The sequence below is a fragment of the Battus philenor genome, unplaced genomic scaffold (genome assembly GCF_028537555.1).
Source record: "Battus philenor isolate CCGP_79_NKW_IND1 unplaced genomic scaffold, ilBatPhil1.0.hap1 SCAF_46, whole genome shotgun sequence".
In the NCBI taxonomy this organism is placed as follows: Eukaryota; Metazoa; Arthropoda; class Insecta; order Lepidoptera; family Papilionidae; genus Battus; species Battus philenor.
The window spans coordinates 24,979-45,982 of record NW_027181711.1 but is presented as its reverse complement, the minus strand read 5'-3'; the positions used below and the strand labels follow the sequence as shown (position 1 = coordinate 45,982).

The window sequence follows — 21,004 nt, the reverse complement described above, 5'->3', positions numbered from 1 at the left end:
GAATGCAAAAGGGCAGGCCGTATAACCAAAAACCTTTCAAAGTTGCGGAGCTTGGGAAGCCTTGGCTCGGGCCGCAACATTCTCAAATTTCTCGGGATTGGCAAAAATAAAATAATACCATTTTTCCAAATTTACTAAGGTATTATTACGATTTAGTTTGCATATCATCGGATCGGTTTTCAAGTTGTTAAGGAAAATGTGAAACCAATTAAGCTAACTGCATTTAAAATTAATACTAAGTAGTTATAGAGTTTTGTTCATATAACCATTATTTTTTGTCTACAGGTATTTCATTGCAAAGTTTTTTGAATTCAATTCGAGAGTCCGACAGGAGAGAAGGTATCAAAAAATAAAAGAAAGCTAACTTGCTTTCAAAGATCAGCGGCATACCAAAATATAACCATGAACTAATAATAATAAAAAATTTACACAACTTTTTTTTATTACCACCTTAACATTAATTAAGTTAGGTTATTGTAAGTCAGTATTGGTGATGAATTTGACTTACTTTGACATTATTGAAAAATTTTATAGAATGCTTTTGGAGCTGTTTTCAAGAGAATAATTTAGTTGTTTATTTAATAAGTTTTGTTTTTACTTTTCCTTTTTAATATAAACGTTATGAATATGATATATAAGCTAATATGAAACTAAATTATTGTGCTTATGTATTAATATATCTATTTACGTTGTACTCTAAAATAATTAACTTCGCTTGCGCGCGTATAACAGAAAAGGATTAAATCCATAACAGTTACTTCAAAGCACAATGTGTTCAACGCTATTATACAGTAAAGCGCCTCTCGTCCACGGAGACTAGTCCGCATCGATAGTCGCCAAGCGGTCGCTAACAGTGGCATTACAGTCGCTGATAGCGAAGAGCAGTCTTTATACCATGGATGCACAGACCGCGGTCCGCCGGTCGAATACTGATGGGACAGCAAAAATAATATTCTCGTACATTCGAAAAATATTGAATTCATAACGACCAAGTTATTATCAATTCTTTATTGTCTTTAATTACCTATACTTCTGGCAGCAGACCCGCCATCAGGTCATGATTTGCTCGAGTGGCTCCTAGTCTTTATAAGTCTGTGCAAACATGCTTTACACCTATGACCAAGAGCTTTGTAAGGACCTTTCAACGCCACTTAACGGTCTATCGGAAATCTACAGGAACGCCATGTCTACCAGAGGACCTCCTATGAATGCTGAAATGATGATAGTGCCAGTCACGTCAACAATAAATTTAAAGTTTCACATTTTCCAAAAAATAAAACGCATTTTAGTTTAAAGCCTTTATTTATAATAAATCAAAAACCTTACAAGATAAAAGCTTCTATGTAGGCACATAACTATATTTAGTCAAATAGGTTTTTTTACATTTATATATTATCAAAACAATGTTTTGGAATGAAGTGCACAGTACGCAATGTCCACTTGTGGGCATCCTATGGCCAAAATGAAGGTGATACTGTGCCAATGACAACGACACAAAATTAAATTTGTCTCACTTTTCAATAAATATAACGCATTTTATTTTAAAGCCTTTATTTACAAATAAATAAAATTAAAAAACCCTTACCGACAAAAGCTTTTAAGAAGGCACTTAATTACTATATTTGATCCAATACGTTCTTGGTTTCGTTCGTTCTTTCACGTATAAGTATAATCAAAACAACGTTTTGGAATCAAAGCTATGTAAGCTTTGATTCATTAATTTGGTTTCCATAACATGTATTTACATAAAATTTAAATATCAATGTACTAAATATCACTGGACATAATTCAGGGCGTTTCGCTGAAACTAAACGGCATTTGAATACTTATCTTTGAACATGTTAATTTGTTTGTATAAAAAGGAAACTACAGTACCTGGCGATAAATAGTCGACCATCTCTTTCCAAAAGTCGATGTGCAATATTTATCGCTGGATACTGTAGTTTCCTGTTTAATAACTTCTATAAATTTATAGAAAGTCATTAATGTTGGAGTTTCTTTTTTTTTGGTTTGTCTGTTATTCGCAGGTTAAACGTTTAGTTCGGATGGACATATACTTGAAGAGTTTGCTAAAAATCGAAAACACTGCTTGTCCATAGACTAAAAACAAAATATTTCTTTTCTTGTTTTGATTTGTACCTTGACTATTAACCTCTCTCAATAACTCAATAACCGACGTAGCAAATAATAGTATGGAAGTCACAAGATTTCACTGAATTGATGACCGCTGGAACCTTAAGATTTTGGTTTAGAAATCATGGATGAGCAAACAAGAATATTAACCCTTGGCACTCGAGTACGTTTCCGCGTAGACTAACCAACTAGAGACGTTTCGGAATACTTTTCTTTATGAATTTACTACCTTCAACATAAAATAATTACATAAACTAAACTTTTATATTTTAGTATCTTGACATTTTGACGAACACAATTTCTTAAAAATTAATTTTAGAAATTTTGTTTTGTTTCACAATATTAGTCATATGTTGTTTGATGTCTTTCGGCATGTTATTTCATTGAAAGCAGATTCCGCAATCTTTCTTACTCCTATTAGAATTATATACAGCTTTAAATTTAAGCTGCTGTTTTCGGAATTTCTAAACCCCAAAAAAAAATTGATTACGCCACCATTTCAAAGATTCAAATTTCAAGACTCTGTGCAAAACGGGCAGTCTTCAATTTCAAACTACTTAAACCAGATAATCCAAGCAAACAATATATTGAAATGCTCAAAGAAAATGGACTAGTAACTCCAAACAGAATTACACCCGAATACGTAGGACCAAAACTGCATAAACCACGCTTGCATTAACTTAAAGGACAACACCTGCTATACATTGATCGAATCAGCTATCACAGACAAATTTACCAAGAAATAGAGAAGTATAAACACTTTACTCTGAAGAAGTTCCGATATAAAGCCGTTAACTATGAAACCATGTATAAAACAAACGAATTGATTAAGACTGAAGATCTATCAAAGTATGAAGACCTAGAGAGTGAAATTATAGCAAGTATTAACAGAAACCCATCACTAAAACTAAGATATTAAATACATCAAAGACCGATTTTATAAATAAAACAATTATAGATGGTATAAATAGAAGACACATCTTGTGGCATAAACATGAAGCAAACCCAAAAAATGAAATAATTGAAAAAATGGTTAAGGCTGAAAGAAACAAAGTAACAGAAACAATGCAGAAGGCGAAACTTGCTTACTTTCATAAACCTTTAAGAAATGTAAAACGAAACCTCTTAAAACGTGGGAGCTAATAAATGAGCTATAAAACAACAAAGAAAAAGAGACATTTTCACCTTCGGAAATAATCTCAGACGGTAGGACTGGACAACATAAGCACTAAGATTATAAAATGCATCAAAGTCCCCATTCTCAAAAATCTTACGTGATGGTTAAACCAATGCCTCCGCAATTGTATGTTCCCTGATGTTCTAAAAATAGCCAAAGTATCTCCTATTTTCAAATCTGAATGTAAAACTGATCCTGGAAATTACAGGCCTGTATCTATTTTACCTGTGTACATCTAAATGAAATTTATTTCCTTACAAAAAAAAAATACAGGCTACGACCCAAATCAAACATAGTCTTAGTGCTAGTCCAGTCCAAAAAAATATCTTAGTTCAGTGTAACACCTATAATCAGAGATTTTATATAATGGTTAAAGAAATTTATGTATCAAAAGAATTACATTATACAACTATATGAAAAACTTATACAAAAAATATCTTATACTTATACATACTGCAATAGACATCGCAACTAAACTAAAACATCAAATAGACTGTAAATTTATTGCTCTGGAAAAATTTATTTGGTTTAAAAAAGGCGTACGATACTGTTAGCCACGAAATACTATTAAATAAGTTGGACGGCTTAAGCATCGGTAAGGCACACAAAATCTTTCAATCATATCTCGAAAAAAGGTACCAGGTTGTTAAAATTGGTGAGCATCAGAGCACTACAGCGCAAATTACACGCAGAGTCCCGCAGGTTTCAATCCTTGGGTCGCTTTTGTTCCTGTTTTACATAAACAGCGTTCATGAAATTGGCCTAAATGGTAACGTCACTCTATAAACGGACGGTACTAGCTTGTTTTATTTGGGCCCAACAATTAATGAAATAGTTAACAAAGCTCAAAATCATCTTGATAGGTTCTCCAGGTGGCTCCAAATCAACTTACTAACTGTAAATACAAGTTAGACACGTAATATACGCTACAAAAAACAAACAATACGATCCACTAAAAATTAACGGGGACGAAATACAGAAAACGGATAGCCCCTTAACATTCACAAAAGTCATAAATTATAAAAGTTCTAAGTGCAAATAACTTGGTCCTATGGTGTCCAAAAACAAAGTACAAGAGCAAACAAAGTATTATGTATGAAGGTGCACATATCTACAATAAACTTGCCACAGACATTAAAGACTGCAAAACATTACTATGTTTCAAGAAAGCGCTCAAGACCCACATTTTGAGAACCATTCAACATTTAGTTAAATTACCACTTCCACTGTCTACTAACTTGATGGATACAGCAGAGCATAAACAACCCGTGTGATAGAAAAAATTAGATTACCCTACATTTTATTTTGATTCGTCTGCTGCTGCGACTCAGTTTATAAAATATTATTATTTATAAGATATTTTTCGTATAATTTTTTCATATAGTTGTATAATGTAATTCTTTTGATACATAAATTTCTTTAACCATTATATCAAATCTCTGATTATAGGTGTTACACTGAACTAAGATATTTTTTTGGACTGGACATGCACTAAGACTAACTAAGACCTATTTACAGGAGCTACGCTCAAAGGCGCTCGTGGGAATCATGATTTAGCATTCCGATACAAGGACGTCCGAAAGGGCCGAACCTCCGCTAAAATTACTTGTTTGTAATATACTTCATATTGCATAAGTTTCAGAAGTTAAAAAAAGCACTGGTGTAAAGGTTAGTAAACACTCATTAATCATAGTTCTCTCATCTTACAAAATACCTTATTTTATACATACCAACACTGCTCTAGAATGATAATATTAATTGAATAAATATATCTATAAGTAATAAAAATATTGATATGTGCATTATATATTATTTCTGAATAGATCGTATATAATTATAATTTTTTAAATAACATTATTTTCCTGCCTTATAACTAAATATATATAATATATGCAAGAAAAGTTAAATAAGCTTTTCAGAATTTTTCACCCAAAGTGAAGTTGTTTGATATTGTTAAATATATACTAACAATAGTTTAATATTCTCCCTTACTCATTGTTTTACACTTGTAAAAACTTCCTAATTGTGTACATGCAGATTGTAATAAGAAAAAAGTAACCATAAGTTTAAAACTATTTTTCTTTGATTAGGCGAAAACTATTCCATTACAGGTTTTGCAAATGATTTGTTTCCTTTGAGGATATTGAGTATTTTTTCGAAGGATTTCTTCATCAACCCATTTCATCAATTGATCTTTAAGAAACAATACTGTCTCTTGACAAATCATTCCATCTTGGAAAAATTCTTTTAAAACAATCACAATACTGTTGTCGTAATTTCTACATGGCTCGCCAAGAGGTCTTTCATGTTTCATGTAGTTGAAAACGAATTTTACAACTTGAACTATTAAATCTTCTTCTGGACTCAAGAGTTTCATTTTGGCGATTTCAACCGGCAAGAGTTTCGAGAGTACATTGAAACAGATGGTCATGAGTTTAGCATAAACGTCTTGACTAAGATTCTCTAACATTTTTCCAATGTCTTCAGCACATAAAGCACTTATTCTTATCAAATGGGCACCAACTCTTATTATTTCTCCTGGATGGATTCCAACAAGGAAACTATTATCTTTATTGGAATCTGAATATGTTGCAACACATGAATTAGGTATAACCCTTGTGGAAACATTCCTTGATGTAACATTAGCTGGACCAAGATTAGAGAACAGTTCGGACCTGCTTTGCTTTCCCATATTATATAACTCTGAAGGATTAAATTTGTGCTGAGCATTTAAGTTAACTTGTCCATCTGCTGTCATTGATATCCTTAACTTATGCTGATTAACATCTTTGTTTATACGAAGGACATCAGTGAAAAATTGGTCTTTATCAAGAATTGTCTTGATGCCTCGAATGACTTCTGTGTTTCCTTGAATAGTGCCTTGTACTCTCCTAGATTCAGCGCTGATTTTATCGAATATTTTCCTTAAAAAAGTAAATTGACATAATATTTGTTATATTATCTATGTGTATATATCTAAATAAAAATTATTCGCTAAATCAAAACTAATAAGGTACTGGATAGGTTTCTTATGGAGAGAAAAAAATTGGAAAAATTTCGAAGTCATTCAATAAAGTTAGCGAGTAAAGATGCATTAAAAAATAATATTGTGTGCCAAGAAGCATTAATATGAATAAATAATTAATAACAGTAAGTTTGTCGTGCCAGCGAGTACATTATAAAATATAAACAGTACTATGTACAAATCTCATTATTCAGTGTACACAAAATAATACAGCAGCAATCTTACCTGTGTCTATTGCTTCTAAGAGAAGCTCTGTATTCATTAATGGTATTGGCTTGAGCTTCTTCAATAATGCTCTGTGCAGTTTTATTAGAAACAACTGCATGGAAAAAGAAAAGTGTTGCAGCTGAAAACTGGAATACCTCAAGTTTTGAGGGCTTCTCTCCATGCTTTTGATACTGAAACATATGAATTCATACATTATCACCATATACAGAGCGATTGGTTATAGATGTAGAAGCTTTAAAGAGTTGAATGTATAGCTCATGGTTCATCATCAATGGTTTCAGAAATAAAAAATAATGTAATGATAAGATAGTAGGTATAGTATAATATTGTAAGAATAAGTGTGCAAGATTCGGATAACACAATAAAATTAATTATTGTTTAATACATGTCCCTGAAAACTTTTACTGTCCGAAAATATTGGCCTGCAATCAAATAAAAAAAATAATATAATGCAACATCTTTCAGTAGCTAATCACTATTTTATTAATAGGTATAAAAGCTTTAAAGCTTTTTGCTGACAAATGAGCTATAGATTAACCACTTTACACGATTATTAACCAAACACTGTAATGTATAATATTGGGTTTGTTAGGATAGACTTATGGAAGTCAAAATTTACCTTAATAATAATATTCATAAGACTGCTAACAACGCCGACACCGCCGGTTATCATATTAGCATGCTGAAGAACCTTTACGGACGTTGCCAGTGCTTGCCCCGTCTGTAAAAGCAATAATACTGTTTACACTAAAATTGCAATTAAAATGAAGAGAAAGTTTTTATCAATTCTTAGCGATGGTTTGAGTGCATTATGTAAAAGCAAATTTTAATATCATTTAATTTGAAAATATTGTAAATAATGATTAAACTCAATTAAAATTGGGGAAAATCTGGAAGAGGGAGAATTTGGAAAGCAATATATATGCTTCTGCAATAAAAATGTGGTCCCGTATTTTTATTCCTTTTCCTACTGGTATCTGAAAATAGTTTTCGGATGTCAGTATGAAAATCTTCATAGAATAAGTATGTACAGGAAACAAAGAAAAACGTTACACAACACCATAAATTAGAATTGTATGGTAGAACAAAATGTAAAAATTGATTATAAAGTGTAATTACTGCTAGATATTGTTCTCTGCTATCACTTTATATTGCATTTTTAAATCTGTTTGCTAGAGATGCAAGACTTTCTAACAAAAAACTATATTCTATTACTTTTATTATTTATACATACATATATACACACACATATTTATATATGTGTGTGTATATATGTATGCAACAATGACAAAATTTTTAGTTCTATAATTTATAGTATCTTCTAGAGCTTAAATTCAGTACCAAGTGATATTGTACTTTTTTATTTATTTTTTTTCTTGTGTGTACTGCCCCTGCGGTACAGGCCTTGCCTACTGTGAGAAGCAACAGAACTTGCGTTGGCACACTTACGTTATTATAACTGTAACTTTAATCTTATAAAGTAGTTTTATACAATATATATATATATATATATATATATATATTTTCACTAACCTAATTAGCATGCTTTACAATATTTACACTAACCTATTTAGCGCGCTTTACAACATCCATAATAACCTATTCAGCGTGATTTACAACATCCATACTAAACTACTCAGCGCGATTTACAACATCCGCACTAATCTAATATATTTAGCGCGCTTTACAATATCCATACTAACTTATTTAGCTTGCTTTACATCATTCACACTAACCTATTTAGCGCGCACTACAATATTTTCACTGCCAAAAGCGCTACTATTCCTGGGAGTACCAGAGGCAGAGAACAGAGATTGCCGTAACGTCGTACTCAACGTCCTGAAGGAGCTAAGGGTTGTCAGACATCTCAAACCTTCACTGTGTGCCTTAAACTTCGGTCCAAAGGCAAGTAGCGTCACCGACCCGACATTCGTCGCTTCGTCCCCTGCTGACTCTACTACTGCTGAGTACCTTTTCCTCGAGGTTTGGGCTTAACATGCCTTAGCTTTGCTATTTTATCTGAATGCAGACCTCAACAAACTAGACCGCCTTCTGAATAACTGCTTTCGATTCATTTTCAACCTCAACAAATTCGACCACATTTTCCTATCTTACTCGGCTAAAATAGCTGCCTATCCGACAGTGCCGTTCTTTGCGTGCACTGACTACGCTTTTCTCTTTACTATTTTCTCCCACCTAACCTGCCTACTTAACATCTCAATTCCAGTTCTTAGCCAATACACACGAAAAGACACTTCACTCCTCGAGCAATTGTCTACAGAGATGTCCCCCTCACAGTACCGACTTTATCCACTCCTCCTTTTCAATACAAGCTATTCTTCTCTGGAACGCACTCTCGCTCGATATTACGATGATTAGGAAGCGTTGCGCATTTAAAAGTTCGAGAGCCTTTGCTTGACAAACTGACGGAATCATCGCGATTTTATTATTATTTTCTATTATTACTCTTATTCAACATGCTAAGAATAGATACAATTGGGTTGGGGTATAAACAATATTTATTTTAGTCTTTTGAAAAGTTGTATTTTCAGAATTATCGTTTAATTCGGTGGGGTGGCGATATATTGCGTATAGATATATGCAAAAGAATAAAATAATTTAAATATGCAAATAATATATAGTAAATTTGATATTGAAAATCAATCATTCAAAATAAAACATTAAAACGACCACTATCGATTGTTTTCTTAGAACACATTTATAAACACATATTAAAAACTTTTGTTTATTGTAACGATCGAAGCGAACAAATCATATTTATCAATATTTCATTAATTTTGCTCTAAGAAAAAAAAAACAACATACTGAAATTAACAAAATCAGATTTCGTTGTTATTGTATGTATAATACCAATTTTCAACATTATTTGAAAGAACAAAAAAGCCATTAAACTATTAAATCATACTTTCCTATAATATGAATAAACGTGTTCGTAAGAAATATAATTTAATTTTTAATCTTGCTGCGCAATAGCTTAAATAGCGCCTACCTCCAGACACAAATTTAGGAACAAAAGGTTAAGGTAATAAATTTATCGTTACAATATGTAATGGCGCCATAGTTTTTAAACACAAACAGCATTATTAAACTTGACTAAAGAAATGATATCTTATTTTTTGGATCTGTGTGATAGATCTTGGGTATTATAAGCGTCTTTACATAAATAGCCGCCGAGATATGTAAATTTGATTTTTTTTTAGTCTCTGTGAGATCAGGTCGAAGAGGTACATAAAGTTTATCTTTCGATAGTTTTTTTTTTTAACAGCTCGTATGTATAGTAATTATGACGGGTCTAATTAAATTTAAGAAGAATAATGTTAAATGGTTGTTACGGACGCATCGGACACGGAAACAGTGTTGCAACAACGAAAGTAAAGTAGCTATGGAACCAATCTAATGCAAATACTCTAATTCCGAGGTTCTCTAGTTTTTTAATCAAGATTGGAACGAAAACAGTGTCAAAAGCATTGGCCAAATCCAGGAATACGCAAACACAGCTTTTCTTTTGTTCTAGGTGCGTTAAAATTTTAGAAGTAAGCAGGGATATCGCGACGTCAGTGGATTTGCCGCAACGAAAGCCAAATTGCTTTTCCGATATTAGATTAATAGTTTCCAGATAACTCACCAGTCTCTTGTTTACTAACTTGTCAAGTATTTTAGAGAATGAGTTTAAAAGATACAGAGTGGTAACGAGCGGGGTCATCCTTTGATCCGCTTCTAAGGATAGGGACAACAATAGCCAAATTCCATTCGTCCAGAAAAATGCTACTAAAAAGACCCATATTGAAAATTTCTGTTAGTGGTTTTAGGATAAGATCTCTTAATAAATGTCTTGCTTTCTTAATAAACGAGTTGCATATCCCGTGTATATCGCGAAATAATTGTGTTTGAAGGTAGATAAAAAAATTGTTATTTGGTGATACTATTAATTTCGATGTTTAAAACACTTTTTGACATTACACTTCACTTTGTTATACATAGTCAGTTAATTAAACTCACAATGCACAAACAGAGGGCAGAGAGACAGACAGTCAGTCATTTGGACAGAGAGTCACTTTGAACAATCAAAAAACTTTTTCAACTGAGGAGCAAAACAATACGATGTTGCACGTAGTATGTACTGTGCGCGAGTCCGAGAGTGTGTATACATGCTTATCTTTGAAATCGTAACCATCATTTCAGCCCCAGGTCATCCACTGCTGGACTAAGGTTTTCCCTATTAATTTCCTAATAGATCGATTGAAAGCGACTTGCACCATCTTCCAACAAACTTGACAAGTTCATCTATCCGGCTTGAGGGATGGACAGATGACAGATCAGTGGTTTCCACATAGAATTTTAAGCTGCCACTAGTTTGCGATCTGGTCAGCAGGCGACGAGATCTATTATCCAATCCGCTGGGTTATATTGCTCCTTTACGGATGTCCTTATTCCTGATTTAATCTTATAAAGAATAATCCTCTACATGGTTCTGAAAGCGACTGTGAGCTTGCTAATCAGGCAAGAAATGAAAAACCTTGTATCATACATATCAGTCACATATACACATCTATGGGATGTGTCTGTGTATTATACATAAATGTATATACACTTAAGTAATATTAACGTGAAGAATGACCAAAATTAACTGACCTTTGACAAGTTAGTGCCAGCAGCTGCGGAACGGGCAAGCAGGGTAGTAGCTGCACTGGCTGCTAAGCCAACACTTGAAGCTGTTATATTTAACCAACTCCCTTGGGCTTCACTATTCATTGGGCTATTACTCTGAAATATTATTTTAAGTTATGATATAAAACGTTTGGAATGTAATAAACAAATAGATTGATTAACAATATAATTAAGCCCCCTGTTTCCAGATTTAAGTGAATACAATTTAATTTCTCTCAAAAAAACAACATGAATTTTCAACAATCTTAACCTGTTAAAAATCACACCCTCATTACATAAACGGATATTAAAGCTTAAGCTGTCAAAAAATAAGTCAGTTTAAATGTTAAATCCGAATTTTAATTATTTATATAATGGTCAAGTAACTCGAGTAATTAGTATTATACCTGTTCATGTACCCTCCTGTCATTGAGATGAATGGAAGAACGAACAAGACCATATATGCCAGTGGCCACTGTAGCAACAGTTGCTCCAACAAGAAAAGCTGGTCCAATAGGAGTAAATGCAGCAGCACCAAGAACCCCCACAGCCCCCAATGACACAACTGTGTTAGCTGTGTCAACAGAGCTCAGCACTCTTGCCTTAAGGCCTAAGGCCGGTGATGGCGCCGCTGTTAGTTTAACAGCAAATGCTTCTTCACCCTGAAAAAATAAAACATTCACTTAAAAGGAATATTTATTGCATGGTATCATTGTTCTAATAGTTTTTATTTAAGTGTGTAGCAATTGTGTGTAGCTTGAAATAAAATAATAAACCAATTAATATATAATTGAGTAAAACTTCTAAATTATACCATAATAAAAATTATATGTTTATATATATTTGTACATCATGTGACTCACAGTTGAGAGAAGAAAGATATAAATAATAAATCTAATTGAATATCTATACTTGAAATTCAGAAATAAAATGAAAACTGATGTACACATGCATTAAGTTGTACTTTGTATCTACTTATGCATATATTTACGTTTCAATAAAATTTCATTTTAATTAATTATTTTTCTTACCTCAACAATAATACCTTTGTATTCACCATTTTCTGGAACAATCATCACACACTTTGGAAGTGTATTGTTTTGTAAATATGAATCCCAATCTTGATATACTCTTGCATTATCATCAATATATATTCTACATGGTTTAGCTAAAAAAACAAATAATATAAAAAATACAAATACATCTATCACATTTTATTACGAATATTTAGCAAGCAATTAATCTTAGCCATTTTACAGGTAGACTATAAGAACAATAAAAAATCATGAACATATTAAAAAAAAAAAAAAACTATATGGCAGACATGTCTTGCAAACATAAAAATTAAAACATATTGTTAATACACCAATCATATTTGATGTTTGAGTAGAATAATATAATAGTTATTCTTCAATGTCTTTAGTCACATAATTGTAATATATCTGAGTAGTGATAATATCAAGAAAATATATTAAAATTGTAAAACCAATAACAAGCTGGTGCTAATAACTATAAATTTTAGATATCAAATAGAAATGGTGACAAGTACCCCCCCACATTGAATTTAGTCATACATTCTAAAATTTTATAAATACAATCTGTCTAAATTATTCTTTTTACTTACTACACTATTCGAGTACAGTATAAAAATAAAAGAGAACACTACAAAACTAGCTAGCCAATCTTTGTCATAAATCTATGACCCTGTTATATTTCAAAAACTTATGTTACATATAGCATATTTAGCAACTTCAGCCTTTAGGCCTCATGTTAAGAGTAACATCATAGTCATGTATATAAAAAATGTAACAATCAAAATGTCCAAGTGTCCAGTTACAGCATAGGTATTGCTTAGATATAGAAAACTTGAAAACTGATTTCTTTTTTGTTTAGTGTTTGTAAAAATTAATGTTTGGTATACATAATATTTTGTTGTAGTTACTATAATAATCTTAGCTAAAATACTATTGCATTAATTAATGTAAAAAACATACTATTTAGTGTTGTTGGAATGCATTTTCTGACTTTGAACACAGCAGTACACCAAATATCAATGTCATTTCGTTGATGTAAGTCTAACCAATAGTTTGATGGTTGAATTTGATAAAATTTGGTAGGTTGAGGTCTTGCACAAACAATTAATAGTATTGACACCATAATATCCTCATCATTTTGTGAATATTTACCTGCAAAAAGATAAATTTACTTAAATAAATTAAAAATGAAAATAATCAAGTATATTAAAGTAATAGAAACATTTGAAAGTTTCTATAATGACATTTACCAAAGTTTTCAAAAGCTTACAAGAGGGTTTAAAAAGTTCTTTCAATGGCACAGAATACCTCATAACAAATAAGTGTGCCATAAAATTTTATTATAATTTGCAATAACACATACATTGTTAATTAACAAATTTATAGAGGTTAATTATATAATACATTTAATAAACGGTCATAAAGAAGACCTTGATATATACATTAAACCAAAATCCAGTGAAAGGCAAAAAGAGGCTTACCCTAGAAACTTAAACAATCTTTGTCACAGGTTTTTTTTTTAATTTATGACTATTTAAAAAAATAATGAAATATTAACACCTTGTGAAGTTCTTTCTATTACCATCATTACAAATATATTTTTATTTTTATTTTATGTTACTATAACCCTTCTGTAAATGGAAATTATGGTTACATTGTGCATACAATATTTTCACTACATTCAAATTTAACCATGTTGCTAAACTAGTGTATCTGATAAACATGTTTTTAAGATTTTTTTTAAACATGTTTTACTATGAATAAAAATATAAATATAAGAATATACAAATATAGTCCTACAGATTAGCAAGTCAGTTTCCCACAAAGCATAGAAAACAGATAGTTGCTGGAGCCTTAAGGCTCCTTTCTTAAATTTATAATGTATTGTACAATGAAATTCAAAAAGTTAATAATTTACAATAGCACCTTTTTAATAATTAGCTCATTAAATACATACTTTGTTCACATAACTTTTCATATATCTTAATAACTTGTTCCTTTTGTCTAGAGGTGTATCCTTCAAGTTGCCCTGTACCATCTTCAGCATTAGATAAATCGCCTACAGAACTTGGCCCACCAAATAAAGCAAAAGCAATATTTTGCAACAACAGCCTTCGGTCACTTTTTTCATACCTGTAAAATTTACATGGAATAACAATGTAGAATATTTTGATATTACCCTTTATTAATTACAGCACATTAGAAACACCACCAACCATATTTGAATACAGATATGTGGATATGTATATTCAACATTAACATTGCAATATAATTACATACAACTATTCACTAATTACAAGCTTTCTATTTACTTAAAAAAATCAACTGTATGTGAATTATGTATGTGCGTAAATAATTGGGCAATAATTTATCGATTAATAACAAATAACATCATTTTTAAAATTTAACTTACTTTAACCAATCATAATCCTGTAAATTTTCAAAATATTCTTGTTGAATTTCAACTGGTGATAATTTTGCTTCTATATTAGCATTGGTTACATTTTCAGTAAGAACTGAAATTTCAGATTGCGTTTCCGGGTACAAAGATAATTGTAAATTTTGAAAATTCCTGTTATTCTCCATTGTATTAAAAATAAATCTAGGGAATAACACTTTTAGAAAGATTATATATCAATTGCGCACTGTTCAATAATTTGTTTCATAATATATAACTACACGGATATGAATACATGGAAAAATTGTTATAACATCACAATTCATTGTCACATCTATGACATTGATATTTAGAATCGTGAATTACCATCGTAGAATCTGAATTTTGCAAAATAAATATGGAACTTACTGTTATTTATTTTAAGAAAAGGTCAATAAAATTTTATAACGGTTAAAATCGAAACAAAATTATAGTGATAGAACCAAATTAAAAAGTGTTACTTGTAATTTTCATTATTATACTTTTTTTATTAATAATTTATTTGCAAATTTTCGGGGAGGAGTAAAGACTCGCTAAAAAATATTCCAACGTTATCCTGTACATTATGACAGGTGAATAACATTTTATCCTAGTCTTACCCTTAAAAAAATTATGATAAAAATGTACGGTATAGTTGTTATGTTTAATGTTATTACTTGTTAAGTATGGTTTTTTAAATATAATTCCTAGATAGTTTTAATTAGATAACTTTGTACATAAAATTTTATACGAAATTACTTTGAAATTTATATTTTCTTTTGTTCGGACCAAAGAAAGCAGATTAGTCATATATACTTTAAAGATATATTAATAAAAGTAAAATTTGTGTCTACTTCCAGTTTGACGCATTCATTTATTATTGAAAGTTTTGTTATTTTGGCGTTTGTAACATGCATAGAAATACAACCCAAACATGAAATAAATGTACAAAAATAAAATGTTATTGGGAATAACCAGAAAAATTTTTGATCCAAAATTTAGAGAGATCTAGCTTTCTCAATGTCACATTTTCTTTTATTTTTGACCTTTATGATATCCAGTTTTCATTAAGACCGACGATTAAAAGCAACATATGTAAATGACAGAGCCCTTAACCACTCCCAGTTTACTGCGTAGCGTTGGACTCACCCTGTGAGTGTGAGGGTGACATAATATGATATATCTAGTTTAAGATGCATAGTAGTTTTTTTAAACAGACATTTCAACTGGTTGTATAAGTAATCTATGGGGAAGATCTACATAGCAGTGGACGTTCTACGGATTTAATGATGATAATGATGATGAACGCTATTTGGTCGTTAGCTATAAAAGTTTCATGGAGATTGAGCTGGCCGAATAGGGTTAGTTCCGCTTAAACTTTTTCTGCTGTAACTGAGCCCTAGGGATTCATAAGATTGGGATGGCGCTTAGATCTTGGGCTGCCTAATAGGGATTTATTTTTTCTTTGAAGTGACACGGTGCAACGGAAACTAGGAGTGCTTGTGACATAAACTGAGAATCGATTGTTTGCTGTTATCGAATTATTAAAATTACATTACTGTATTCAGGCCTGATAAACGCTGCTAATAGAAATGTCTTATAGTGATGTACCATTCAAGGCATTGCAATATAATCGGTACAATGTATTACCGTCAGAGCAATGGATTTTTTGTGGCTTATACCCTTCTACTACTGCAGAGATAAAGATATCGTAAGAGATTTTCACTCAAAAAAAGGAAGTATTACTTTGATTAGGTATATGCTTTATTGGTTTCATCACGTATTCATATAATTATACAGGGTGATTGAAATAGGCTTTAAAGCAGCGAATACCACATTTGCCGCTAATTAATATACGGCAGTCTATACAAAGACAATGAAAAAATTTTTTGGTAGGAAAAAGGGTTTTCAAATTTTAACTTAATTTTTATTTTTATTGCTGTCTGTCCCTGTAAACTGTAATGTAAAAAGTAATTTACTGATCGAATTCAATTAGGAAAAAATAATATTTTTGAATGATTACTTTATAGAGACCAGGGTTTGCTGATGAATTAGCTATACATACAAACCTTCGAAAACTTTAAAATAGCGCAAATTTCGGCATTAGTGAACTCCATGTTTACACGTCTATAACTGTTGAACGCAATATCCAAACTAATCATGCATAGCGTCGTTTTGTAGGTTATGTCAAGACCTTTCAAATTATGTATAGTATTGCCAGATACGAGCTCTGTAGCGCTTTGTACATAGCCGCGAAATTCAAAAGACAAAAAGGCGGAAGGGAGATATTTGACAACCTATTATAAACAATATTTTACAAATTATCTATACAAGTAAGCCTTCTCGCAGCTGATATCCATAGTAAGAATTTCCAGTAGTTTTCCGTTAGCCGGGCGTAAATGTAATTTTACCTAAATTGCCCAAACCTGGACGCTGTAATTATTTATCGAAACTCATTACTAATTTTAAATTCATTCGTTAAGATATTTTTAACAATTGTAAAATATATTGTATTGTACTAAACGTTAAATAGCGTCCGATTTTCATTTACGCCCATTTTAAACAATTTTGCGCTTGCGCCCGGTTAATGGAAAAATGTCGAAATTATATTTAAGCGACATAGCCCAACAGATTGGCAAGTAGAAATGGCATTGAGCAGTCACGTAGCACGCAGAATTGATGGACGCCGTGGCCTTAAAATTTTGGAAAGGATACCACTGACCGGCAAGCGCAGTACACTTGTGGGATCGTAGTTCTATGATTACGGCTACTTGCAACCAGTCTTATTAACACTAAATATACCGTTATGGGTCAAAATGACCCATTTAGGTTCATGTTATTGATTTTGAAAATTTTGATATCATATCTTTTTATTACTAATCAATCTACAGCTATTACAGTTCTTAAATTTAATTTTTATTTCCTTCCTAAAAACTTATTTCATACATTCAAGCAGGAAACAAAGTCGGGTCATTAGACCTATTATGGTAGGAATAAGTACTTAATAAGTGTTGGTATGATTAGTGTTAAAAACCTCTAGGAAATTCTTATGTCAATAAATAAATAATAAAATTGTTACGTTACAATAACCACCACATCCTAAATTAATTACACAAGAACTATTTAGCTGCTGTAAATAGCTGTTTAAACATTATGAGAGTAAGTTTATATCTACTTTTAGAAATTTTTATTTTTTCAGAATCACCAAACCTACTATCCGTCTAATAATTGGTTACGGGACTCGTAGTGCTATTGTTACAGCTTTAACATCGCTTTTATTACTTCTTGCAGTGATGTCTAAGGTAAGGACTGTTCTTCTTGTTATTTTCGCCGATAGACGCTCACTGCAAGGTATAGACCTCCTCCAAACATCGCCACGATGACTGGTCTTGCGCTGCCCGTATCTAGTGAAATCCCGCTACCTTTAATATGTCGTCAGTTCACCTTATGACCCACGGTCGCCATTCGATAATGTTTCGGCTGCTGCCCTTGATTGCTCGAGCCGCGTGCTTCGCCCACTGCCATTTCAGTTCTGTGAGTTGTTTGTATTTAAATACAGGTTGATTGGAAATAGGGTAGTAAGAGCTTAAAAGGGTAAATTTGGTGACAAATAGGCATTCACCCCTTGAAATATTTTACACCTAATTTCAATCACCATGTATAAAATGATCACTGAAATGTGTTACATTAATCAATTTTTTATGTAGAAGAATTTTAATATGTAGAAATCCGAACTTTGAAAATCTTTTTTTTACTATACATACTATTTTTTTTAATTATTGATTTTTGGTCAGGATGTAGCATTCGTTAATTGATAGCAAATGTTGGCGACTGACAGAGTCATTTAAAAACTCTTAATATTTTTGTTTTTTTTTTAATACTTTTTATGTTAACAGTTTGTGTCGCTATGCAGTTTTACTGGTTCGATTGTTCTGTCGGTCTATTGTTACGTATTACTTTACTGTTACCTAATTTTGTAAAATTATAATTATATAACCACCATCGTTTTCATTTATTTTTACAATCCGTTCATACAGTCCACACGCTCGTCAACATTTTTGGCTCGAGGTTTACCATTTTAAAGCTTTTACACCTATTTTCAATCACCTGCATGCACAATACAAATACAACTCGATCATATCATTCTTCCACACACTCCTAATAAAATCTGTCTTGTAGTCTATGGCTAAGGATAACTAGGTTAAAATATCTTAAACATTGAATATTTGGTATCTTTCCCCCTCAAAAGTTTTATTTTTGTACTTATTATTAAACTTTGAAATCTTGTGTTTAGAAGTCGTGGTGGCAACGAGGCGCCCGTTGGTTGGCAGCACCGGCCTTAATGGTGGCTGCTTTGGAGGCAGCCTCGGACGCGAGTGATGCATTGTTATTCACTGTATTACGTAGCTCGGAACCTCCTACCAAAATTTTGTCACAAATATTTGGAGCTTGTGGACTAGTTACAGTTGAAATATTAGTTTGGTGGGTGATCAAGCTTATTGATTTATATAGTCTTTAATTTAAAATATACCAAAATTTAAATATTTATAACGAGGTTAGGCATATCTCAATTAAGTTTATTAAATTATTATATTTTAAAGACAAGTTGAAATTATTGTCACAAATAATAATAAACACTTAAATTGTAAATACTAAAAGAGGTATGGATGATATGAGCAGAGGTAGCTCTTAGCAGTATGTGTCTGAGACTTGCGATATAGGACAACCACTACTTCCAAATAAGTTTGCAGTCCTGCGCAGGGTAAGTCCTAGCAAGGGTAGCAGCGTTCTCTGCTTACCATAATACCATTCTGCGATCTCCAAATCCCTTGTCAAGCTTGGTCACGATATATCCCTCGAGATATCTCTGGAAGAGGTCTATGTCTTAAGTAAGCGTCTATGGGACGAAACGACGTCTACAAAATCTTAACTACGATTTTAAATGGACCAGTTATTAAAGAATTAATATTCTTTTTTGTCCTCACTTGCTCTTTTGTTAAAGTGGCATTTGCAGGTTCTGAGAATGCAAAAGGGCAGGCCGTATAACCAAAAACCTTTCAAAGTTGCGGAGCTTGGGAAGCCTTGGCTCGGGCCGCAACATTCTCAAATTTCTCGGGATTGGCAAAAATAAAATAATACCATTTTTCCAAATTTACTAAGGTATTATTACGATTTAGTTTGCATATCATCGGATCGGTTTTCAAGTTGTTAAGGAAAATGTGAAACCAATTAAGCTAACTGCATTTAAAATTAATACTAAGTAGTTATAGAGTTTTGTTCATATAACCATTATTTTTTGTCTACAGGTATTTCATTGCAAAGTTTTTTGAATTCAATTCGAGAGTCCGACAGGAGAGAAGGTATCAAAAAATAAAAGAAAGCTAACTTGCTTTCAAAGATCAGCGGCATACCAAAATATAACCATGAACTAATAATAATAAAAAATTTACACAACTTTTTTTTATTACCACCTTAACATTAATTAAGTTAGGTTATTGTAAGTCAGTATTGGTGATGAATTTGACTTACTTTGACATTATTGAAAAATTTTATAGAATGCTTTTGGAGCTGTTTTCAAGAGAATAATTTAGTTGTTTATTTAATAAGTTTTGTTTTTACTTTTCCTTTTTAATATAAACGTTATGAATATGATATATAAGCTAATATGAAACTAAATTATTGTGCTTATGTATTAATATATCTATTTACGTTGTACTCTAAAATAATTAACTTCGCTTGCGCGCGTATAACAGAAAAGGATTAAATCCATAACAGTTACTTCAAAGCACAATGTGTTCAACGCTATTATACAGTAAAGCGCCTCTCGTCCACGGAGACTAGTCCGCATCGATAGTCGCCAAGCGGTCGCTAACAGTGGCATTACAGTCGCTGATAGCGAAGAGCAGTCTTTACACCATGGATGCACAGACCGCGGTCCGCCGGTCGAATACTGATGGGACAGCAAAAATAATATTCTCGTACATTCGAAAAATATTGAATTCATAACGACCAAGTTATTATCAATTCTTTATTGTCTTTAATTACCTATACTTCTGGCAGCAGACCCGCCATCAGGTCATGATTTGCTCGAGTGGCTCCTAGTCTTTATAAGTCTGTGCAAACATGCTTTACACCTATGACCAAGAGCTTTGTAAGGACCTTTCAACGCCACTTAACGGTCTATCGGAAATCTACAGGAACGCCATGTCTACCAGAGGACCTCCTATGAATGCTGAAATGATGATAGTGCCAGTCACGTCAACAATAAATTTAAAGTTTCACATTTTCCAAAAAATAAAACGCATTTTAGTTTAAAGCCTTTA

At 32.0% G+C, this 21,004-nt stretch overlaps 1 protein-coding gene across 1 annotated transcript; it reads right to left on the bottom strand.

Moving 5' to 3' along the window:
• Positions 1-1,302: 1,302 nt before the first annotated feature.
• On the bottom strand, positions 1,303-14,976 carry LOC137929238 (uncharacterized). The gene is made up of 9 exons (XM_068772139.1): positions 14,679-14,976; positions 14,223-14,398; positions 13,226-13,417; positions 12,263-12,399; positions 11,639-11,893; positions 11,217-11,348; positions 7,183-7,284; positions 6,561-6,733; positions 1,303-6,234 (listed from the first exon to the last, which is right to left on the bottom strand). The coding sequence occupies exons 1-9, from the start codon at positions 14,849-14,851 to the stop codon at positions 5,397-5,399; spliced, it is 2,178 nt and encodes a 725-aa protein (XP_068628240.1). The 5' UTR covers positions 14,852-14,976; the 3' UTR covers positions 1,303-5,396.
• Positions 14,977-21,004: the final 6,028 nt, after the last annotated feature.